Source organism: Epargyreus clarus, unplaced genomic scaffold (genome assembly GCF_041222505.1).
Source record: "Epargyreus clarus isolate Ecla_fem2 unplaced genomic scaffold, WU_Ecla_fem_2.2 ptg000027l, whole genome shotgun sequence".
Taxonomy (NCBI): Eukaryota; Metazoa; Arthropoda; class Insecta; order Lepidoptera; family Hesperiidae; genus Epargyreus; species Epargyreus clarus.
The window spans coordinates 5,489,676-5,516,113 of NW_027332234.1; the positions used below are offsets into that span (position 1 = coordinate 5,489,676).

Genomic DNA, 26,438 nt, shown 5'->3' on the forward strand with positions numbered 1-26,438 from the left:
GCATATTAAAGGTTATCCGTAAGTAAGTCTAACGGGAGACCTTTGACTATAATTTTATCAATTTCAAGTCAACATCTTTGGTCTAAGCTTGAACTTCACAAATTGCAATGTACTGCTGGTAACTTAGCCAAAACAAATTCCCATTACTGTTAGATGCCAGATACTCCCTTCAACAGATAAGTAACGGAAATGCAAACAGGCATAGCAACAATCTGAGTGCCGCATACGTGATATATGTGCTATCTAACAACCGGACCTGTTTAGCGCTAAGAGCGGACGCACTGACAGACACTATTTTGTGTAGCTTGTGTGTAATACTGTAAGTATGTATAGGTATAGTTTTATTAATAGTTACGGAATAGAATAATTATAGTTTAAAAAGTAAAAACCACGCCAAACTCGCACAAGGAAAATCGTTAATCCTGATTCCTGACGATCCTGATGAGGAAAATGGGATAAAATTATTAAAATCGTGCATTGTCATCGGTTTGTGTATTGTCATTGTAAATTAATCGGACCGTTCAAAGTGGGTGAACATCGAGTTCAAATATTCCGTTACATAAAGCGTGGTAATAACCAAATTTAAGTTGAGTTATGTCATCTGAATATCATCAAAGGCGATTCATTAGTGTCCTTTGAATACCTGGAGATACTAATATGTGTAGCTTGTGTGTACTAATGGTAAATTATATAAGTATGTATATTGTAGTTTAGTATAATGTACATTTACGGAATAGGAAGACACAACTGTACATAGGTATAACTTGGTTAATAGGGGTCTTATTAGTGTCATTTGAACACCTGGAGAAACTAATTAATGTAGCTTGTGTGTACTAATGAAAAGTTATAAGTATGCATATCGTGCTTGGCTACATTTACAGAATTAAAAGATACGAGTAAAAATGTATCTGGATGATATCAACTAGGTGATGAAAGGCGATTCATTAGTGTCATCTGAGCACCTTGGATGGAAAAAATATAAACAATTGGAATTCAATTTGGTGAAGAAACACATAACTATCACTTGTGAAAATTATAATACGAAGGACTCATCTTCTACATGTAAGGATTCAATTTTTTTCGTAAATTATCGATATACTATTTCTCAGAATTCTGGTCTCTTAAGTTAACATACCTACATAAGTTGTCGTGAGAGAAATTGATTCAATTACTTTTTAATTGACATTCAGAACAATAATGGAACAAATAATATTATGCTAATGACTGTCTCTGACTGTATGGAGAGTGCAGAATAAAGTAAGTAAAATGACGAGAAAAATGAAATAAAGTGCTTTATAATCCCGGTACAAGAAAGATGAGTGATTTCACAACACGTTTCTGATATAGCTAGGGAAGTCGCGGGCGTAGAGTTGTTCCATAATAAATTTCCGTTTATCTCCGATCGTAGCTCGAAAGCCTCATGTAGGTAGCAGTACAAATACGAGATTGGTAACAAAATGTCCCATCAAAATTTCATTAAAGCCACACCAAGAAATACTATGGCAATAAAAACTGAAATATGCCACTTAAATTGAGAAATCCTCATTAGATGGTTCCGGACAATAAAATTAGGCAGCTGCTTCTAACAGTAACTTGTTCAACGCTTGCCTAACATCTAAACAAGCTCGGCTTTTGGATTTGCCCCCGACGTAAATGTTAATATGTTTTCAAATAATTAGCTTAGGTTCAACAAGTTTTACTCGTAACTGGAATATGGGTCCCATAGTTAAGTAATACATCGATAAACAAAATTACAGAAATAGGCGAAAACTGTAATTAATTAATCTTTGAGTCAATATTTTTTGTATAAAGGGTACTTTGTGGCTATGTTGAGACCAAAAATACTTTTAGAACCCATATGTGTGAGCTCTGTAAAATCTGTTTTATACCTACACTTTATTTTGTAGACAATGAAATGAGAGACTAACAAAAACTTATAATCCTGCATTGCGCACAATAATTTAGTTTAATTATTATAACAAACAAATAAACATACATTGAAACCTTATTAAATGTAAATGTCTTAATTGAATTTACAACTAAAGTCAAAGGTGGCTAGTAGAACAGCGGACGTAAATCTACATTCATTTTATATTTATTTGCTGCCTTTCAACTAACCATTTGATTTTCTAATTTGTTAAGCAATGTTAACACAGATTAAAAAATACAGATAGCTTACATGGAACATGAAGTAAAAGCAACAAATTAATTAAGTAATATAAATACTTACTAACCAATGCCAGACATAAAGTAGGTAGGTACTTGAATAGGTAGGTACTTAAGTACTTTTTACATTACGATCAGTGATCCTATAAGTATTAAAAAATAACTAAACAACGCGCTTTCATAATTAATCAAACTAGAAAGCAAAAAATAATTCTTAATATACAAATTAAATAATTCACGAAAATTAAGTTTACAGTGTCCTCCTAAGGATCTACTATGTCATGTAATGTGGCACTATCGCCACACGTATTAATTCTAAAGCAGAAATAGAAGCAATATTATGTTAACTAATGAAGCTATCTAACTTAATCCTGAGGGGTAACACCGTATTAAGGTACCGGTTAGATGTAACCACCCTATAAATATATCCCCTAAATATTAATAGGCATTTACTAAGTATCTACTACGACGACTTACAAATAAATAAACTCTTTTTATAACATTTATCATCATCATCAACCCATTACTGTCCCACTGCTGGGCACGGGTCTCCCCTCAGAATGAGAAGGATTAGGCCATAGTCCACCGCGCTGGCCAAGTGCGTATTGGTTCACATACCTCTGAGATTTTTATTTTATAAATCTCTCAGGTATGCAGGTTTCCTTGCGATGTTTTCCTTTACCGTTTAGCAAGTGATAATTAATTTCTAATACTCACATAATTTTGAAAAATCGGAGGTGCGTGCCTGCGTGGATTTGAACCTCGGACCTCTCGATCAAGAGGTTCTCAACCACTAGACTATCACTGCTTAAATAACATTTATCATCTACACTTATTTCGCTATTTCAATTACCTTCACATTTTGATAATCAAAACTATAAACATTTCAATTACAATATAACACTAAGGCATTCAATTTTATATCCGACATTATCAATATAGTGAAGAATGACGGAGTGCTTGACCTAACCTCACACTAACCTCTCAACACATCGCACACGCTTACATTGGTAACTTATAACTTTTTGGTAACTACATATATGAGATTCATTTATTTGAAGATGGCAGTGGCAATGATAGCCCAGTGGTTAAAAAACTTGGCCTCTCGATCGAGGGGTCCGAGGTTCAAATCCCAGGCACGCACCCCTGATTTTTTCAAAAATTATGTGCATGTTAGAAATTATATTACTTGCTAAACGGTGAAGGAAAACATCGTGAGTAAACCTGCATACCTAAGAGATTTATAAAAAAATAATCTCAAAGGTACGTGAATTTTACCAATACACACTTGGCCAGCGCGGTGGACTATGGCCTAATCCTTCTCATTATGAGGGGTGACTCGTGCCCAGCAGTGGGACAGTAATGGGTTGATTATAGTGATAGATATTTGAAGATGAACATCCTGTCGCTGGCTGCGAGGAGACCAATATATAAGATTTTTTTTTTCCCTTGTTTTTCATAATGGTGTAAAGTTTTAAGGGTATGGAAAATACAATATAAAAAGGTTCAACTTAGGTACCTACTATTCTGGCAACAAAACATCTTCAATCCATCTCAAGTAGAACTTTGATGCTATTCGTGGATATCTGCTAGAAACTATGTGATCCCCAGTAAAGACTTTTCTACCTTTTCACGAAATTTTCATCTTAATCGGTTCAGGAGTTCCTAAGAAGTAAGGAGGAGGAGATTTTTTAAACAAGTCGTTTTACTTTCTCAAACTGCTATTGATTTGACCTAATTTGTATTTGATACCATTTATTACAACACATTCCAAGATATAATAGGTCCAAGATGTATTAGTTTTTAATGTAGCTAAAACATTCATGTGTAAGTACACAACCAACACCACGAAAACGTTTACACTAAAGGTAACTTGTTGCTCTATTTCTGCGTTTACGTCTCGTTTCCCGTTTCTCACGTCAATCGCGACACGCAATTGCGTACGCTCTATTGGAGCAGCGCGTCTTTGTTTCTGTCCGAACACCGTGACATTTGCGCAGGCAATTGTGCGAATTAGAAGCCAACTATTTAAGTGTAAATGCAATCTTGAATATATTTGTAAATGTATTTGTATTTTTACGTTTGTATTCAGATTTCGTTCATTTAATTAATATGCACATTGCATAAGTAATCATTCGCAATAAGATCCAATAGTTAATATGCGTATTCTTGGATTGAAATATTTTAGTTTCCACTGGATATTATCTACAAAATCTTATAGAAGATTTCCTTGCTTTATTCATCTTGAAAGCTGTTAATTTAATTTAATTAATTCTATACGATTTAATTGAAATAAAGTTTATTTGAAATAGGATTTTTATAACAAATATCTGAACGTCCTTACGATAAATCATTTGTTGCTCTATTTCTGTGTTTACGTCTCGTTTCCCGTTTCTCACGTCAATCGCGACACACAATTGCGTACGCTCTATTGGAGCACCGCTTCATTGTTTCTGTCCAAACACCGTGACATTTGCACAGGCAATTGTGCGAATTAGAAGCCAATTACTTAACGTTAATTTAAATAATTATTTTTTAATAATAATTTATTAGAAACGGGAAACGAGACGTAAACACAGAAATAGAGCAACAAGTTACCTTTAGTATAAACGTATTCGCGCATACATATTTACACATTGTTTTTGGCTGCACTTAAGCCATCAAATATTATATCTGTTATTTTTTGGAACGACTTGAACGCGGACAGGAACAAGCAAGAACAATTTGCGCCAGACATTAGGTTCTGCACGAGCACGTTCCCACACCACTCCCCGGAGGCAGCGCAAACCCATGACGCAAAAGGATATAACATTAATTTATCTGCAACTATAACAACCATCCGTCTACGGATAATACTTCAGATGTATCCGACACCAGAAAAAATAACATTGAAATTCGATAGTAATATCTTATTCTTTATAAATCTGTCTGCATGCAAATCATGACAGGTGCAGACAGGAACAAGCTTATAGCAAGAACAATTCGCGCCAGACATTAGATTCTGCACGAGCACGTTCTAACGTCGAAGCCCGGACGCAGCGCGCGCGAATGACGCTAAGGGAAATAAAATTAATATATCTATAACTACGCCAACTACATTAACTATTCGTCTTCAGATTATACTTCAGATATATCGAAATTTATAAATAATTACGTTGAAGTTCGATCTGAATATCCATTCTTTATAAATCTGTCTGCGATACAAAGCATGACAGGTGCGGACAGGAACAAGCTTATAGCAAGAACAATTCGCGCCAGGCATTAGGTTCGGCACGAGCACGTTCTCACGCCGCCGCCCGGAGGCAGCGCGCGCGCACGACGCCGACAGATATAAAATTAATTTATCTATAACTACGCTAACCATTAGTCTTGGATGATAGTTCTCATGTACCCGAAATGGAAAATATGCGAAAGGATTTTTAAAGAAGATTTTTTAAACTTTGATGTTGAAACTTTGGTCCATGGGGTCCGGATGCTTGGCAGTTGTTTAAACAGCTGTCAACTCGTTGGGTCGACGTCTCTGGGGACCCAAGAGCTGGCATACATTTCGCTCAAAGAATTGGTATAGCAATTCATAGAGGAAATGCTGCCAGCGTCTTGGGAACCTTGCCCAAAAACAGTGATGGTGACCATTTTTATGGTACTGTTTTTGTTTTTATATTTTTGTTTTTCATTTTTGTATATATGTAAATTTTGTAAATAAGTTATTTTATATTTATAAACTATAAATATATTATTTTTAAAATTTCTGTACGTTTAATTATAATTGTAAATATTTTTCAGTTAATAAATGAAAAGTTCTTTTTTTAAACATTCGAATCAAACTCTACCAAGGTACGTAACATTCTGTTTATCTATTTCAATCTGAATTTTCTATGTTTGAGTATGATTTCCCAACTTGCATTACACCTTTTATATATTTCTGATGAAGTCCACATTGTGGTAACTGCCTCCCATTTTTATTGCCGACCTTTGAATCCTGAAGTATCCTGAATTTGTCCACAGATGCTTTGCCTCCAGAAGATTAGCTTAGAATACCCTATATTTGCCTTACTACGCCGTTCAAAACAGGAAAATATTTGCAATCCGATTTTACAATTAAATATAGGAATAAATCGAGACGTGGTTCCCGCTGTAGTCGATCCGATAAAGGTACTTATATTTTCAAATTATACACTATACATTGTGTAGTACCTATAATAAAATAAATAAATATTTAATGTTCTTCTCATTTCTGAAATACGAGAAATTATTATTCATTGTTGGTTTATGCAAACTTTAGTGACAGAAAGCAAGTAAAGGTTCAAAAAATAAAGGTAACATTTTGGCGTCAGTTTAATTTTAACTGGACAAACCTAATAAACATCTGTGTGTAAAGGACATTGTTTCCTTTAGCGCACTTGTGACAGAAGACTAACAAAAATATAGAATCGTCATTACATTTAATGTGGTATTGAAAAATAAATTGATAAGAATCGATGGATACTTTATTTATTTGCTACTAAATAAAATATGTACCAATTATAAAAATAGCAGGTGAGTATAAAGCATAATATTTATTAGGCGTACTGTTAAAATACCAAGTAATCAATCTGATTGTTTCTCTCTTTCACACACACTATAGGTACATCACAATCTTGGTCTCTAGTAGACAACTGAAATTAGTATAAGTAAATTCTTTGATCAATAATAAAATTAAACTTAATTCAGGATGTTGATAATAAATATGTTAAGTCCGAATTATTCACACACAATGGTTTGTTTTCACCCTACTAAATGGTGAAGCGCCATCTATTTTTGAATTTCATATTTCAATTCGAAGCGAATTCAATTTCCGAGAGAATTAAAATATTTTACATAATGGTATGGTTGTAATCAAAAATCAGCAGAATTGGGGAACATGGCAATCTGACTTGGATAATCATCCAAGTCATCCATGTGTTATTATTATTGGAAAGACTATAAGACGGAACCACAGCAACATAAATATCTACCAGTATTACTTAGTTGTTCCAACCGTAGAAATAAAGAGTGGTGAGGATACACTGCGAACTACTAATAGAATTACAAATATCATAGCATATAGTACAGTAAAACGAGTGTGGTCACAAACTTAAAACGAAAAATATTTTTAATTGATATTTCCAAATGTTTATTGGAAGAAGTTTATTTTTAAGTACATAGTTTATTTATTTCATTTTAAAAGACATTCAAAATATCAAAGTATTGACCGCTCTATCAATATATTCGTCTATGGTAAGCAAATATGAAAAGCAACACTGCATACTTTAGTATTTATTTGGTTAATGTCCGCTTTTGTCTCAAAGCTTGTAGCTCGTATGTTGCCTCCTTATGGGCGCCGAACCTTACCAGTACCACTAATAATTTTAATGTCCCAGCCCATCATTCAAATAAAACAGTATCCCAAAAGAAACAAATAATTCCTCCATTTTAATTACAGACTTAAATAAAACTGTCATAACAGACACAAGTATGCACAGTAAATCGCTGCAATTAAAAACGTGATTAAATTACAGGTATCTTTTTTAACGTAAACGTAAACGTTTGGTTAACGTATTACTTGATCGAGATAGGTCGGTATCTATCGAATCATAGGTTTGAAGATCGCGCGTGACGTGACCCACTGACAAAACAAGCTGGACGATCGCCTCCACATTGTTTTCCCATACCCCGAACGATTCCATTCAGAATCTCATTACACTTGAAAGGGCTACAACAAATCTGGCGCAACGTTGTTCTCATGGACGTGTCTGTCGTTAGGGCAGCGTGAGGTGACCATTACTGAGTACAAAGAGTTGCCTAAAATAGAGAGCTTTTGTGAGGCGGAAAGACAGGCGAGGAACGAGGTGGGGGCGGGGCGGTCGCGAGCTGCCCGCCGGCTCAGTCGCGCCGCGCCGCACAGTCGCCTCGCACGCCGCACCGCAGCCCGTTGCTCGGAACACGAACACGCACGCGCACGCGATACCCTCCCCCACCGCGCCGCCCCACAACACGTGCACCAAACCCTGTGGACGGGTCAACAACTCATGACAACTAAACAACAATAAAGTACAACATGCAAGAGCAGAGCACCTCGCGATCGAACAAGTCTACGTTGAATTCATTAGAGAGCGCAATCATCAAGCTAAAAAACAACCTTCAGATACAGGACACCAAGACGACGACGGAAATGAACGGGATGTTGAGCGTCGATCCACCTTCGCCACACGAGGATACGAAAACTAATACAAGTAAGGGCGTTAGTTCATCTCAAGTTACAAATTTGAATTTATCTATTGCATCTGCCGCTTTGTTACAAGAGAACATGTTACAAAGATCGTTACAAGGTGTCGTAATATCGTTGCAAAACGCTATGATGAACTCGTTGCAGCAAGCTGCACTTTTGCCCTCGAATTCTGCGGCAGCTGCAGCCCTTAACCTACAAGCGTTGGAATCTTATCTGACATTGCAACGTTTAACGTCTGTGTCGACCGTTAATAATGCAAATCAGCCTAGTATTTCTGAAACAACGTCATCTACGAAACAAGATATATTAAGGATAGCGACGGCAAGTGCAAAAATAAACGAAATAGATGGCGCTGAAGCCCCGTCGAGAGTTATTTCACCAAAAACTCCCGAAGAATACCCATTATCGGATGCAATAGCAGCTGAAGACGTAGACTTATCTGAGGAAGTAGAAGAAGACTTAGCTTTATTAGACAATGAAGATGAATTTACACTAGAACAACATTTAGAATCAACGTCAAAGGGTTATGGTTACAGTTCCTCACAGAGTTTAGATAACGGATACCCGAGCCTTCTCATGAACGCAATGTATCAGCAACAAATGAACGGAAGTCCCTCGCAACCGCCTCTCTCACCGCAAGCGTCAAATTCCTCGAGCTCGAAGTCCACGAACAGTTCCACGTCGTCAACGGGTAGTAGCATATCAAATAAACAGAAAACCACCGGCAGCGGACCGAGAACGAAGAAACAATTCATTTGTAAATTCTGTAATCGACAGTTTACTAAATCGTATAACCTACTCATTCATGAAAGAACCCATACAGACGAGAGACCCTATTCTTGTGATATATGTGGAAAGGCTTTCCGACGGCAAGATCACCTGAGAGATCACAGGTAAATTTCAAAACATTTATCTTCTCCATAATTTAACTGAATGTATTCATTTACTAAAATTTTAATAATAATTATGAACGATATTTTGACTTAAATAACTGAGTGCATGTCTTAATTTATATGTTAATTATGTACGGTGTTTACGGTAGTGCACCTTACCCGTTAATATTATTGTAATCTAAGAAATTAATGTTGTAGTATTAACATGCATGAAAATATTTACATTTTTATTAGTCTCATTGGCTCATTTAATCTTATGATTTCTGTTAATAAATGTAGTTTAACAAATAACAATAATATCTTTAATTGTATTTTCTAGAATTGTAATAATTTTGATAGCCGAAACATTATATGACCCTTCGAAGGTAATAGGTAAATCAATAGAACCTTTCAATTTTATTCTCCTATCTTAAAATTCCGTATCGGATGGCTCGTTTTTTATTTATAAGATAAAACAACGTTATAGCCGTGTCGAAGAACATTTTAGAGGATCACGATTCTCATTTTTCGATATCATTAAAAGATTTTGGTCCTCGGGTTTCAACGCAAAACGTTATGAACTTTTGAATAATGGCGGTGAAGGAAAATATTTAAAAACAAAAAGGGTTAAGTACGGACCGGGCAGATGGTATCGACGCATCGTTCGTCACGCTCGTAAATTATTTCACAAAACCACCGCTAATCTGAGAAGAGCCGATGTTTTAATTTTGGTCTTTCATTTTATTCTTCTCAACTCCGAATTCCATATAAATCCGTGCGCATATCTTTCTTATCTCAAAATATAATCTTTAAAACGCACGGTCTTAATTCGACTAAAACAATCGTATTCCGAAGCACATATCTCAATAAATAATGCCATTACACTCATAGTATTTATAGTCGTACAACAAGTTTTAACGTTTCTTTATCTATCTACCACTTATCTTTTCGAGTTCCCCACCCAAAAGAGTTAAAGGTGTTGAATTCTTAACACCTGTCTCTCGGCGATTTCCACCCAAATCACCGTATCTCTGTAGCAATAAAATAAATTTCGTGTAGACGCCGGAGGGTTAACCCGGCCCGGACACAGCCTGTCGATGTTCAATCGATGTCCGTTGACACGATACATTATAATGGACCGAAGCGGGCCTTCAACGGGTTTTAACAAAGCACGTGGTGATCCTGACGTGAGGATTAATATGGATGACAAAAAAAAAACAGTGGTAAATATCCTTCGCATACAAAATTAAGTTTTGGTATTCGAGCCGTTGCGCGTTCACTTTTTGTAGATTCAGATTTAATTTGTTGCTTGTTTGATAATTTGATGTCTCTTTATTTTAACCGATTTCGACTTAAGTGCGGTGTAAGTTTATTTAAATAATAAAATTCGAACTCGATATAATCTGGAGAGTCGTTTTGGTAAACGTCGTTATATTTGCCCGTCCTTTGTGTAAAACCTATTTACCTACTTAGAGAAAATAAACATTAACACTTTGAGGTGCGCTGTACCCTTAGCCGTGAAAAGGTTTTTTCTAACGCGACCTGTTTGTCGACTTGTCACTTCAAACGATCTGATCCGATGTTTTTCTTGTTAGCGCTACACGCCTCGTCCATTCAAGGTGGTTGGGAACAAGAAAGTTAATATTAAAACTAGAATTTCACAGTTCATCAAGATCAATTGCGCGGTTAATTAATCAACGGTGTTGTCGCGTTGGTTCGAGTTAGGCCTAAGCGCGGCGTGCGGTGTCAGGCCACGGTCGGATGGGCGCGCGCCCTAATCGCTATCATCTTTTAATACCCGAATCATTTTTTCATTTTTCATCGTGTACCTCTTTATCGTTAACGTTCTAATCCGACGATTATTACACGTATTACGTTACTTCGAACACGTCGTAATTTTCTCTTTCTGAATCTATTTGTTTAACTGATACGTAGATAATTTATCGAATTGGATTCTCGGAGTAAGAAACGCGTTCCCCGTTATTATTGATTACACGTTCCTCCGTGTTAATTATAGTTTGTGTGCTTTTGATTAACTCTAAATCGGTTATTATTGATAAATATGATGTAAAACGATAAATATGAGCACCGTTGCAACACGGAGTTAATTTAATAATGTTACCTTTGGACGGAGTTTAACTACAAAATTATTAGTTATGTGAAATAAATGGTAAATTTGCACATAGAGAGGACAATAGATAATTTTATGACAGTTTAAGTTAATTTGATGTTGCTATTTTAACTGTTTGTACGAGTACGATATTAAATAGAACTACAATTGTTATACCCTACTTATAATAAATTTACTAAGTTTAAGAATATATTCGTTGTAAGAATATATTTTCGTGATAAACAATATAGGTATAGCTTGAAACGACTCCAAATCGTAGTTTAAATCATTAACATCTTCTTGTAATAGATTGGCTTACGTGTAGGACTTGTAACAGGAAAAGATAAATAACTTTAGAAGATAAAGCTACACTGTCACTGATATTTTTATCAAAACTAGTTAAAATACCTCAAAGAGGCTTTAGATTTTGTGTAAGTTTAAAGTTTAAAATTCAATTTTAATACCAATTTAATTGTTGTTAAAATATATAAAATGTATAATATAATGTGTTATAATATATAAAGAGTAGATAGCTATAGATATCTTATCTGAATAAATCGAAGTAAATTAAATTGCAATATAGCAAACATTACAATTTGACTTACTTCATTACCCTTTAAGGTGTTCTTACATCGCGATATTTTTGATGGGACAAGAATGCCGATTGGATTCTTAAGTACCTAATCAACTCTAAATAAGTTAATAGAAATAGAAGCAGGTGTTAAATATAATAAAATTAACTAAATGAATATTAATAACAAAATTAAATTAAACTTAAAGAGGCGAATAAAAACATACTGATTTAAAAGTACCTACCTACTCTGATTGAATTTACCTAAATTCAATCCAATCAAATTACACTAATTTGATTAAGTAAGACTACCTTACAATCACTAATACAACTAAGGGATGAAGTTTTTTGGCTATTAAACGTATTAATTATTTATTTTAAGTATTGCTTCGTGTCTTAACATAGTTATCTACCAAAAATCTCTTTAAATTCAGATTTCAGACATCATCTAAAAGGTTATCAATTAATTTTGTCCTTGTTAATTAATTATAGGTAAAGTTGTTTGATTTTATTTACCTAAATGCATAGATTAGTATAGATTACTCACGCCTAACAATAAAATGTACCCAGTTTTGAGAATTGAAATAGTTGCGTAAAAAAGTTTTGCCACGTCTCCGTGCTAAAATTTCCCTAAAATATTTGAAATAATTATTTATTTATTACGTTAATTACGTTATTATTACGTAAATTAGTTATTTATTCGTAAATTTTCTCTAAAAATGATTTTATTTGTCAAGGATTCAAAAAAAGAACTTACTAAAATAAGCCATTTGTGGTTTCATTCAATTTCAAGGCGGCGAAGTATCTTTACTAATCTATGCCTAAATGTAAATTAATTGCATTTTTTATGCGCTTACATAGAATACAATCTAATACTGAGCTAATTTTGATGAAACAATCACTCCTACTTAATTAATATTTTTTAATCTAGTAGTCTCATTAGTTATAAATACATACTCGTATACCCATTATATACATACATCTAGCTGACCCCGGCAAACGTTCTGTTGACATATAAATAAAAAAATGTTAAGAGTGAACAGCCCCTATTACTTAGGGGTATAAAAAATAGATAGTAGCCGATTCTCAGACTTACTGAATATGCATATAAAGTTTGATGAAAATCGGCAAAGCCGTTTTGGAGGAGTACGGTAACTAACATTGTGACACGAGAATTTTATATATAAGATATAATATTCATCGACTTGTTAATCGAAGTCCGTTAATTATTAAAACGACTATCTTACATATTTTAATGTAATGTTACAAGAAATATTGCATACTTAATAACAAAAATTATAAATACAATATGTTTTCTCAGGCCATGTTCAGGTGCTAAGATAAATGCTATTGATTTATCATTACTAAAAACGATTAAGTGAAGACATTTTTAACGCAATTAATTTTCTTTAAAACTTGTATTTGATAACATTTAATAAGAAATTATTTAAGATATACTCAATAATTGCTATTATATATTAACTTACATTATTGTATAATTACTTGCTCGATTACGATCTACATTTTCATTAAAGTTTGTATATATAAAAAAAATAAAAGCAATTAAATTAACAATAATTACCTAAGCAAAAATAAATATCACCTGTATGCGGTTATTATATTTTAAATTCCAAATAAAAAGCTCCAAATTACTGTCCTCGGAATAAGTTCCCACTAATGTTATATTTAGGATTCTATTTTGGAATAATTATTACTTGAAAAGAACTCTACCAAAATGTGTCGATGTAATTTTAGTATATGGGTCTATTATCATTAATAACTTTATTATTTTAGGTTATACGGCAAAAGTTATAAACTCATTAACTTGTTGTTAGTGTTAATTTGAGGTTGTAATTGTTATTACAAATTTGTGCGACGAATAGTTTACTTGATACAGCGTGAAAACGTTTTGCACCCCTTTTTAAGGTGGCGGCTTGTTCCTACAAGAGTTATTACACAAACTTAGATTTAACTTATCCTTGATAATTATATGCAAAAAATAAAATTGGGTACTCTGAATTTGCACGCTAAGAACCAAAAATTGTAACATTTCAATGGACTCTTGTATATTGGACATAATGTATATTGCATTGTAAAACATTGCAGGTGGAACTGTAAGGCTAGATCAATATTTTTGAGAGTAAAAAGGCCTTCATCTCGTAAATTGATGATACGCAATAAAACAGAGTGTTATACATTACCGACACCCCGCGGGCACTTGTTTGCTTCCCTCATCCCTAATGTGACCATTTTATTTGTACTTAAAATGGGACACCGATATTTAGTAATAAAATCTTTTACTTTTATTTTTCAAATTTCCAACCCTTTATCGCCTCATTAATTAGGTCGAAACATTGCTCAGGTCTAACTATTTATAAACCCAGCTTAGAGTGGATTTGTAGACTTTATCGGTGGCCCAAAATTATTTTAGTGAAAGCAAAGTGACAATTAGTTTCCAATAGGTAGATACACATATTTTGAAACACAGAGATGCATGAATTCCGATTTAGAATGGGACCGCTTTTCTTTCCCTGTCACATAAAATAATGTAAAAGAACTTTTGTCAATCATCCACGTGCTTTTGAACAATAAGTATCGCAAAAAAAATCTTTTCCCCCACAAAGTATACCCCAAGTACGCTAAACAGGACAGTCCCTTACAAATCGGTCTGCATGGTCACCGTACTTGTCCCACAAGGTGTTCATAACACGCGAGCAATGTTTCGGCGCCCGCAGACATGATGTATTTATTGGAGCTATGTGTTGCTTGCCTCGTATCGATGTTCCTGAACCTGTTATAATAGGATGGATTCGTACAAAAGAAAATAACAATATCTTTAGTTTGAATTTATTTATATGTACATAAATGTAGATGTAGAATATCCAGATGGAATTGGATGTAACAATAAATTATAAGTAATCCTATTCTATATTACAATATGGACAAGTTTCAAATAGTTATATCTAGATGTGAAACGTTTACGTCTGCATGGTTGCATATACTAATATTCTATATAAGATTTATGTTTATCGAAATCCTACTATTTATCTCACATTTTAACCCAAAATTAATTTAAAAAATAACACACGAAAGTAGTTTAATAATTGTAGCCTTACACGTAATGACATTAACGTTTATCTAATTGCCTTAATAATAATTGATTGTCCCGCTAAAAATGTGTACCTAAATCATAGATAAGTATAGATATCTCACCGCCTTGCCTGAAGCCATTAAATGACTTAAACAGCTGACTATTCTGTCAGCCGTTTAATGGCTGTCATGGTGTAGTTTGCGCGGAATAATGCCGACATGCGCAGTTAAGAAACGAAATGCATGAAAAAGTGCGAAGAAATATCGTTTCATTCGTAAATGATCCAAAAACTACATTTTTTTTATATTTTGGAAACACGAAACCAATTGACAGTGACAATTGTCAAAAGGTTACATTTTGCTTGTTAGGAGCAAGTAATCTTTACTAATTTATGACCTAAATTTATAATATCTTTATAATAACTGAAATAAATATAAACATAAATAATGATGCTTACTTGTCACGTGAAATACTATTTGCGTTGTTAAGCAGTAGATATTTCTCATGCTTAACATATTATAGGCAATAAAGGATATACGTTTTTGATATTACAAGGTATTTAGATTACTATATTTTTTCACACATCACTTGTTAAAGTAATTGCAAAATAACGTTTAGGTATTTATAATATATTATTACAAGAGGCATAATAAAATTTAAGTTATGAATATTATTCTAACCAAAAATCTCTTTTACAGATACATCCATTCAAAGGAGAAGCCGTTCAAGTGCCTTGAATGCGGAAAAGGCTTCTGTCAATCCAGAACGCTGGCGGTCCACAAGATCCTACATATGGAGGAGTCGCCCCACAAGTGTCCTGTTTGCAACAGGAGTTTCAACCAAAGGTCCAACCTCAAAACCCATTTACTAACCCACACCGACATAAAGCCTTACAACTGTTCCTCATGCGGCAAAGTTTTTAGACGGAACTGTGACCTACGACGTCACAGCCTAACCCACAATCTCGTTGGGATATCGTCAGTTAGTTCCCCGAGTGGTGCTGGCGGTAAAAGTCCTTTACTGAACCCTAATTTCCCAATCGATAGCTTAGACACTGAAGAAGAGAATTAGTGATCCTCTCATAATGTGGTAGATAAAAGACTGATCTGACATTTAAGTGCCTTTTAGTTGTAGTAGAGCTAATTCTTAAGGATCAAGGCTTAAGTAATCAACATAAGATACATGCTGTATTGTATAGTTGATTATCTATTGTAATCATTTGATTTGATTACTTATACTTTTTACTTTTTGTAATTCACGTGTATTTTATAAAGATGCTTTTAAAATATATTTAATACATATTATCTTATGTAAGAACATTATTATACACTTAGTGAAGTGTATATTTCTTCCATTACAAAATTACCTAGTTAATCTAGTTCATTTTCATTTTTAAGCCATGTTAAAAAACGAAATCTAAAAGAATTAGCTCTTAAACTTAGTACATATTCGCAATAATCTTTGAGATCTTCCTATAAGTATTATTTTTGTGTAATTAAATAATTATGTTTCAATCAGTGTATATTTTCTGATCTCATTTTTCTGTAAATATAACTTATATTTAACTAAGTCAACCTGTGCACTCCGTCCGTACTATTTTAAAAAATGATTAATTTTATAAATAAAAATATGTTTGTAAAATTTATTTTTGTGAGAAAATTGTGAAACTCTATAAAGTCTTCCTTATAAAATTTATAAAATTGTAAAAATGTTTTTGAAGACTTTATTGTATTATTAAATGTAAAATATAGGTAAGGTATAATAATGTAGGTATAATAAAGTGGATGAAATTTTAATGTTGTTGTTATTTCGCCTTCTATTACTTTAATTCTTATATACCTATAGGGGTACTTACTATGAATATTGTGTTTTAAACAAAATAAATACTTTGACCACAAACGATTTCAACGAAATAAATTGAAGACCTTTTACCTTTGTAAATAGTTTGTTATAACTGGAAAAACCTTAAGATAGAATCAGAATCATTTCTAAAATAGGTATTTAATCTAAAGGGGAAAAACACCTATCCCACTAGGACTTAGTATCAAATGTACATGGGTGACCGAAATCATTGAATATCTACTACCATTACTACCATACAGGTTACTACCATTTCTAAAAACAATATTATTTTAATCATGCATTGAAATTTCGTACCATAATTCGATTAAATTTATAAATAATTAATTTCGATGCAATACTGAAATAAAACTTTCCTGAACTATGATGGTTTTTAAAAGATGGTGGTAGGCTCCCAGGTATCGCGTAATCATTTGTTGCTTCAACTAGAAACAAAACAGGACGATAAAGATTCACTCATATCCTTTATAAGATAAATAGAAAATGAACTCTACATGACCATTATAAATTTAATTGCAGTTAGAGCTATTTTATCACAAGGTGGGCTAGGCACTTCTTCGCTAGCTTTCTTAAAGCTCATCTGATATAGAGATTCTAACCTTGAGTTTTCAAGTTATGGTATATTAAAAATATTGATTAATAGTACCGGCACAATAAAATAATAGTAGGTACTACGCAACTGCCAGCCATTTTATTATAGTTTTTTTGTGACACTAGAAACAACTATTAATAGTAAATTAGCCATTGAATGAAAGAATATAACGAATCATTAGCCTTGTACCCTTAGTATGAGGATTTACGTTTTTACAATAATGACTGTTTTGGTATTTGTTAACGTATTTGCCCATATATTTCCAATCAGCGCCCCTAGCGGATTGTATCATGGAAATATGGAATGGTAAATACGTAAACAAAAACAAAAACAGTAAATTTTGTCAAAACGTAAAAACTCATACTAAGAGTACAGGATCTATTCCATCTTTTACCTAACCGAATAGGCCTAAGTATTTTCGTGTGAGAATGAAAATTATATCCATGAATGTGTGTGTAATACCAAGTGGATTCTTTTTTATTTAAAAGCTAGGTTGAGCTTAATATTAGGTATCTTTTAATTGTAGAGTTTATTCGTTAGCCAAAGTACAAATAATAAGTATTACCGGAATAATCTACTTATTGGTGCAAATATAACCATTTAGAATTTTCCTCTTCACGAGCTTATTTACCTCCTTTCTTGTTCTAAAAATAACGGCATTCACGATATTTAAAGCGACGAACATAAGCAGAAGTCCTACTAGGTCAAAATATAAAAAGTAGTTGGTAAGTACCAACATAGGCGCCTCTAAATAACAGTACAATCGCTAGACTTTAACCATAATATAATAACAGTATAAATTAAAATAGTTACAAAAATATTATTAGGGCATACTAAACTATGACGCTATTAATAGGAGTAGAGTTACTTTATAAGCAATAGGCAGGTGATTTGAACGACGATTCTAATAATTGTATTAACTACGATAAAATTAGAAATATTTATAATATGTCTATTTCATGCCACAGTTAAGGCTCATACCTACATTTTATATAAATATATTTAAAGGACCCTTAACTCAGTGGCTTTATAATTTACAATAAAGTGTTTGCCTACATATTTATGATTACAATTTAAGTATAATAGTCCTATTATTAAAGTATATTTCGATAATCAACCTTCTCATTCAAAATTAAATAACTAAAATATGGAATTATCATCCATGTTTTATCATCAAATTATCAAATATTTTCCTTAAAATATTCATTCGCCCTGAGTGAGTTCTCCATCTCGCTAACAGATGTCGCTGTGCGCTGCACTCGACAAATTATGTGCATGTTTAGTTTGTATGTCTTCATTAACACGGCCCTTATGATTTGTTGATCTTGTTTGCAATGATAAATATTAATTCGTTTTGATGTATTTTGTATTACTTACAAGTGGTAATTGTTGTTTTGCCTAATTTCAGTGTTTCGCCTTCGACTCTATAAGTACCTAATTGGGTAATTTAGGTTAGTTTACAACATTTGTTGTTGTTGATTTTTTCTATTATAGGTAAAGACAAGTAAATGGAACTGAACAACATGTGAGAGTATTGGTATTAATGTACCTACCTCATATAAAGAACGGTCACAACGAGACTGCTGTGCATATTGTTTTGGGTTCGGTCCCCGGCTGAGCCAAGTTCTAAATAATAAATTGAGATTCGTTCCGGGTTTGGTATTTGTTTTCATACATTTTTGTATGTTTATGGAAATGTTAATTTATTGACGTTTATTCATTTAGTTTTTACCTTACATTGTACTTATAAAATAATAAAAGAAACGGACTTTAGTCATGAAAGGTAGGTATATGCCCTAAGTAGGTACTAGTGATTTAAATAAAAATAAATTGAAGATTTTTTACCATCTCTTTCCATACCTTGTAGAATATTTAAATCACCACTTAAGTGAGTATGTAAAACACCTATAGATAAATTTGTATTATGTTGTTGTTAAAGCAACCCACAAAAAGGACGAGTTTATCTCGAATTAATCCTGCCATTATAATATAGAGCGACAACAGATGTGTGAACAGACCAAGGATTAATAGACGTAAAAGTGGTAATTATTAAGGTCATAGTAAAGCAAGACGAAACGCAGCTATTAGCAACAAAGGACGACTACCGAGCTTGAAAAATCGATTCAATTCAACACCAAATCGATGCTACAGCGGTGTTCACATGAATAAAAAGCTCCATTGTCAATCCAGTCCCACACAAAAGCTCTTAAGAGTGTATCAAAATGACATAAAGCTCGATCCTTTCACGCACAAGACACCCTTATAATGGCCCACATGTCTTTAAGTTTTTTTCAGATTTTGGAAATTGATGATGTGTTAAAAAGGTAACAAATTGTGTACGTTCGTCGACGGTGTCTTGTTTCTGGACGAACACCGCCATATTTCAAGATTTGCATTCTAAATTCAAATTCAAAGATTCGTTACGGATTTCGCGCATTTTGTGGTTGTTGATGCGTCGTTTTTTATTAGATACCCACCTACCAATGACATGGTTTATTTTTGCTTTTAATGACATGAATATATTAGGTACCTAACCGCAAACTTTGTAAATAGGTATAATATATCTGTTTTTGATACGCATATTTAATACATACTTCGATTCAAACTTGGTTTTTATAAAGTCTTCTGGAAAGTTACCTCTTAAAATACTTCAACTAACCCTAATAGCATACTTATTTATTTAAAGATGAATAGTATTTAAAACAAAATGATTATCTGTTTCATACTTTAATGTTTAATTAGTTAAACATTGTATAGGTACCTACCTAGACAGAACTTTGTAATCCTTTTAAAAGATTATCTAAAAAGTTACTGCAAAAAATAATACTTTTAATACGACGCTACATATTCAGAAGTACTTACCTATTAATTTAAATTTGTAATTCATATTTCGCATATTATTTGTAAGAACGAACACCCAATGTACCTATGTGGAACAAAAATATAACTACAACGTAGATTCTAAGACTTTGAACAAAATAGTCTCCTAAAAGACCAAAGAGTTACGAATAACCTTTCATTACACTGACAACATAATGAAACTGGTGTGAGACTGAATTCCCAAATTACATCCCAATCCGAGATCCCGCTGTTAAACAAAGCTTTTGTGTTTGACAAACACATTGTCATCGACACCGAAATTACTGAATGTCACAAAGGATTATGTTTTTATGTTCGTAACCGGTGTTTGAAAAATATTTGTGTAGCTTCAAGTGCATTTGGGTTTTAGTGGCGCTCTTTTCGCGACCACACACGGTATGGATTTTGAAGCCGAGAGCTGCATGTATAGAATTAATGGTGCTTTGTGAAAAGGTAAGTGGCGAAAGTTGGAACGAAAAAAATATAGAGTACGTAAGTGGTGTAAAAAATTTAGAAGTGTATGTATTGTGGGTTGTATTAGGGTTTTTCAATTGTAAAATACGACATCAGCGCTTTATAAATACTCACTGTGGTTGACAGAATGCTTTGGCATATCGGGCATTCCAGTTTAGTTTCTCAAAGGTAACACATGTAAAAATGTCAGTAGGTACTATTTTGAGATTCATTACACATGTCAGTCAGTGTTTAGTTTAAAAGTTTTTTCAAAGGTTATTGAACCTGTTGTTTTTGTGTGACATTGTTCATACGAGCATTTTATAATTTCACTCTCACCTTTTCCCTAAAACATTAGTAACTATATTCAAAAATCTCTAAATTACCACCACATTTACCACACTTTAATATCTATCTATCTCTTAACCGTTATTCAAAATAACAGTTAAGCACTAGTTCACTAGTGCAAGTTCCACATAACTATTGCACGTTTCCGTATACATTTTTCCACTACTCTCTCAACTCATTGTGTTTCTCCATGGTTGTGAAATTGTATAAGGTGTTTTGACAATGCCTTCGGACGTGAGTTCGCGCTGTTTCGAATGTTAAGCACGGTTCCCCGGCTGTTTGTCTTCGTCTTACGGGGTTTCAAAAAATAAAAAATCTCTTGTTTTTCTTTTATCCTTCAATATATACCTACACCGTATATGTGATGTAAGTATATTATTTTAGGTACATCATAGGTATAATCGATTTGAAAATCTATTTTTAATAAAAATTATAAAACTTACCGTACAAGTAGAATATTATAACACGAATAATAATGATATACATACATATATGCATCGCTACAATTTTTTAAAAATTACTATAGTAAAACTTATAAACTATTAACTTATTTTTATATGAAACAATAATGAAAATAAAGACCGCTAGAGACATCATTTTGATTTTTTTATCATAATATAAGACAATAACTTAATGGCTTATTATTCGTCCCTGCGCTAAAATAGTAATCAAATCAGATAAGTAGATAAAAGATAAAAGTAAATGAGATAAAATCAATTCATTTTAAAAATAACTAGATACTTGCAAAGTTTTCAAATACAAATACATTTGCAGTTTGATAAGTCTCCCATTTTCTATGTGATCATGTTGGCAGTGTAAGGACGGGGCTTATCTGTTGGAGCGCGTCGTGTGCGGCCACTATCTGGCGGACAGTCCACGACGCAGTTACTGTCCGCGACGCGATAGCCGGCGTGGGCATTGCAACAAAGATTGTTAACGCAGAACCGACACAATGACCAAATCTGATTGATTTTACATTTAAGTGTCATTGATTTTGAGCATTTAAAGAGATACTAGCGAATAAATACTGTTAGAATACTTAGTAGATTTGAGCTGTTTCGTTTGTGATTGGTATTGGCAGGTAAGGACGGGGCTTATCTGTTGGAGCGCGTCGTGTGCGGCCACTATCTGGCGGACAGTCCACGATGCAGTTACTGTCTGCGACGCGATAGCCGGCGTGGGCATTGCAACAAAGATTGTTAACGCAGAACCGACACTTTGTCCAAATCTTATTGAATTTACATTTAAGTGTGATTGAGTTTGAGTAATCATAGGTACATTAACGAATAGATACTGTTATAGTAGTAGATTTAACCTGTTTTCTTCGTAAACAGCTGTAGAAAGACGGAACTCATCTGTTGGAGCGTGTCGTGTGCGGCCACTATCTGGCGGACAGTCCACGACGCAGTTACTGTCCGCGACCCGATAGCCGGCGTGGGCATTGCATCAAAGATTGTTAACGCAGAGACGACACGTTCACTAAATCTAATTGATTTTACATTTCAGGGTAACTTAGTTTATACATTCGTAGTTAGGTACATTGACGAATACATAATAAAACCCTTATTGTTTTATTATGTACCACTATTAATTTGTTGTAAATAATGTCACTTGATTTCTATATTTTTTATTTTCCTTATTTCTGAGGATAAAATCTGAGGAAAAAACGATATTTAGTCTTAAATTTTTATGCTGAACAACTGCTCAATTTGAGTAAAATTGCTCAATTTGTGCGGTTACATTAATTGAAATAAAATTGAATTTATGAATCATTCCAACAACATACCCAGTTACTTTCTTACTTGTATTATCCCAAAATTTCATTTAAAAAATAATTTAGTATTGTTAGTAATTATAATTATAATTTCTTAATGAAGTAAAATGAGTAACACACGTAGCTACCAATATCTTTTCCGAATCAAATTTCGACCTCTGTGAGACAATCGTTCGTATCTACCTACTTGACTTACTGCAACGTAACTCTCATACTCTATGCCCCTCAGACACTTACCATATGCAAACTACGCGTGCAATCACAATTGTCACCGTTAATTCGCGCACTTCTGATATGATAATACTCGAAGGTTGTAGTTCCGAGATAGAGCTGAATAAAATTAATATTTAAACTCTTACTACCTCTTTATATTACGATTGGATAAATGATACTGATAACATTCCTGTTCTAGTATATTCTCTGTAGAGAGGTTTTGTTGAAATGTTAGATACAATTTTTGTATTGTGATTTTTATATACAATAGAATTTCAGAAGGTTGTAGACTTATTGAAAACATTTGAGTTGTATTGACCATATCCATTCGCTGTTCTACGAGACAATATACCCAAAATAAAATATGAAGTGAACAGCAATTAAAGAAGAATTAAAATATAAAGTGAAAGTTAAGAACTTGTGACTCAATTTGTGTTTTCCTATAAATAAAGGTATAGCTAACCTAACCTAACCTAACAATATTTGGTTTGAGGGATAAGGTGGATAGGTTAGCTGAAGTTGATTAGGTATACAATCAGTTACCACTAATTATCATCAGATAAACTGAATGCTAGTTTGCTACTGCAAATTTATAAAAATATACGTAGATATATAAAATAACTTGGCAATTGTTTCGTACTAATGCGTAATAATAATATGCGTAATAATAATAATGCGTAATATAATTTCTTTAGTGCACCAAGAGAGTCCCAGATTCGATTCATGTCATCAATTCAGTAATTGACCCCAGATTATCAATAAATAAACGACTCTCCTACACTCTACTGACGATAATAAAGACCTGCATGCGTATGTTAGTCCAATCATCCCCATTGGCCTTATAGGCTAATGAAATGAAATAAAATGATATTCCATTTCATTTTTTTTTATAGGCCAACAGCAGCACTTACAAATTGTCAGTTACAATATTTTTCTTAAACTACTACCGGTTCGGAACGCGACCTCCACTGAGAAGATCCGGTAAGAAACTCAGTGGGTTTGTCTTTTTTTCAAGAGTTTCAGGTTCGGTTTATGACTGGGTTTACAACTAAATATTGAAATTAGACGTCTGTTATGGGTCTGGGTGTTTATGTAATAGTAGTTATGGGTGTACATGATAGACACTCATTATAAGTACAGATTGTCCTGGCTTCATTGCTAGATTAACTACCTACGTATCTACTTATCTGCATAGGGACCTACCTATTTTTATTCCTATTATTGAAACAACAAGATTTATTATTAAACATCATCATCATCATTAACAACCCATCACTGTCCCACTGCTGGGCACGGGTCTCCTCTCAGAATGAGAGGATTAGGCCATAGTTCACCCAGCTGGCCAAGTGCGTATTGGTTCACATACCTTTGAGATTTTTATTTTATAAATCTCAGGTATGCAGGTTTCCTCACGATGTTTTCCTTCACCGTTTAGCAAGTGATTATTAATTTCTAATACGCACATAACTTTGAAAAATCAGGGGCGCGTGCCTGAGATTTGAACCTCGGACACCTTGAGCGAGAGGCCGAGTTTCTTAACTACTAGGCTATCACTGCTTATAATATTCTGCTATATAATATTCAACATAAATGATCCTTAGTACCTACCTACCTACCTGTTTATATTTGAAGTACCAAAGAACAAACGCCATACAATATTCAGTAGTTAATACTGTTGTCAACAATTCAAGTCCAAAACTTAGTTCTACTAAAGTCATTTTTTTTTAATTATACTCGTATTAAAAACGGTTCAGCGTTTTTAGGATAATCCCGAGCATACCTCCCGAATAAAAATCATACGTATGTATTTTTGTATTTCTGATGGGTATATCTTTGTATTTGTATATCATGTATTTTTGTATTTCTGATGGTTTTGTATCTCTATATGGGTAGATACCGTTTTATATTCATTTATTAATATAGATAGGTACCTATCTATAGGATAGTTACGGATGTTAATATAGGCAGCCATAAAACTTATCGGAACTAAGATGACCGCAGACATCCTTTTCAACACCATTACAATAAAATCGTCTTCAAGATACGTCGATAGAACAACTATTATCTGTAATTCAATACTTTAGAGATCATGGTGTGAGGCGGTGGGCGGGGCTTAGTTAGCCACACCCCGCCCCGCCCACCGGCAATTACGATTGGTCGATTTATCGATGCGCACGCGCACACCCGTTGTATGAATCGATCAGTCTCGAACAATCTCTTGTATTGTAATGGTTCAATCTCAGGTTTAGGTCCGTCGATCAATTTTATGGACCTAGTCAGATGTCGTCCGTCCATCAAGCTTGGATCAAGTATCAATGGTTAATGCAGAATATAAAATCTAGGATAGAAGGCTTTGAATTTCGTTTTGTAGCTTCAGTATTATTGATTCACTTATTTTATAACCATAAGGTGCTTTCCATTTTGTGGTTAAAGGGCTTTTTTGTCCTCATATTGTGAAAAGTCCAAATACAATATGACTATCAATATACCTACCTATATTAGGAATTCTTAATTCGTAATGATAACAGTTCTTTCTACTCCTTACATAGGTATCTAACCCTGCTTGATAATTATTTACACTTTCAAGGCAAACAAAGATAGCTACCTAAAGGTATACAATCCTATAGGTATATAAACTAAGTTTGAAAAAAATATGAAGATATATTGTACAGTCGATTGGCATTAAACCTAAGTCGCTACCTGTAACATTATTGTAGGTACTAGGAAAAATGATTTTTAATGTAAATTATTGTTTAATTAAGCAACTGTACTAAATAGACATTTATTAGCTATGTAACAAATAAATATAAAATGAAAATATTAGCACACCTCGGTAATTGTACTAGTTCAGTTAAAAGCTCTGGTTAACATTAGAAACAAAAGCTCTAACGTAAGCTCTGAGTACAACCGGGTCAAACAAATCGTTGCCTACCTACGTTAATCGATAGATCAGATTTAGTCCGTATGAGCATAAGAAATGGCTGAGTTTGTCTGTTTATTCAATACGAAGAATATGAAATTAACAGAGAATTAGTAGGTACCTTTGGAAACAATAAATAGGTATGTATTTTGGAAATCTAAACTAGGACATCTTTAAAAGATCACATTTCTTTAAAAGATCTTAAGTAAAACTAGGTACCTAGTTATGTATTGATTAATTATCCTCTAATTTCTCAAGTCCTCATAGGTAGACCAATGATACTCTAATGCTCTATGCAGGCAGACGTCGCTGTGGTAGGTAGGCACTTAATGTGAACAACAAAAAGTTCCATGAAGTATTTC

The 26,438-nt window shown here is 33.5% G+C and overlaps 1 protein-coding gene across 1 annotated transcript; it reads left to right on the forward strand.

Annotated features, from left to right (window-relative positions):
* Window positions 1-8,085: 8,085 nt before the first annotated feature.
* On the forward strand, window positions 8,086-16,853 carry LOC140753939 (uncharacterized). The gene is made up of 2 exons (XM_073088787.1): window positions 8,086-9,306; window positions 15,756-16,853. Exons 1-2 carry the CDS (start codon window positions 8,243-8,245, stop codon window positions 16,126-16,128), a joined length of 1,437 nt encoding a protein of 478 aa, XP_072944888.1. The 5' UTR covers window positions 8,086-8,242; the 3' UTR covers window positions 16,129-16,853.
* The last annotated feature ends 9,585 nt before the right edge of the window (window positions 16,854-26,438 follow it).

Coding starts and splice junctions, on each gene's coding strand:
- LOC140753939 (XM_073088787.1), top strand. CDS start 8,243: ATGCAAGAGCAGAGCACCTCGCGATCGAACAAGTCTACGTTGAATTCA. Junction 9,307..15,755: donor GATCACCTGAGAGATCACAG/GTAAATTTCAAA, acceptor TCTCTTTTACAG/ATACATCCATTCAAAGGAGA.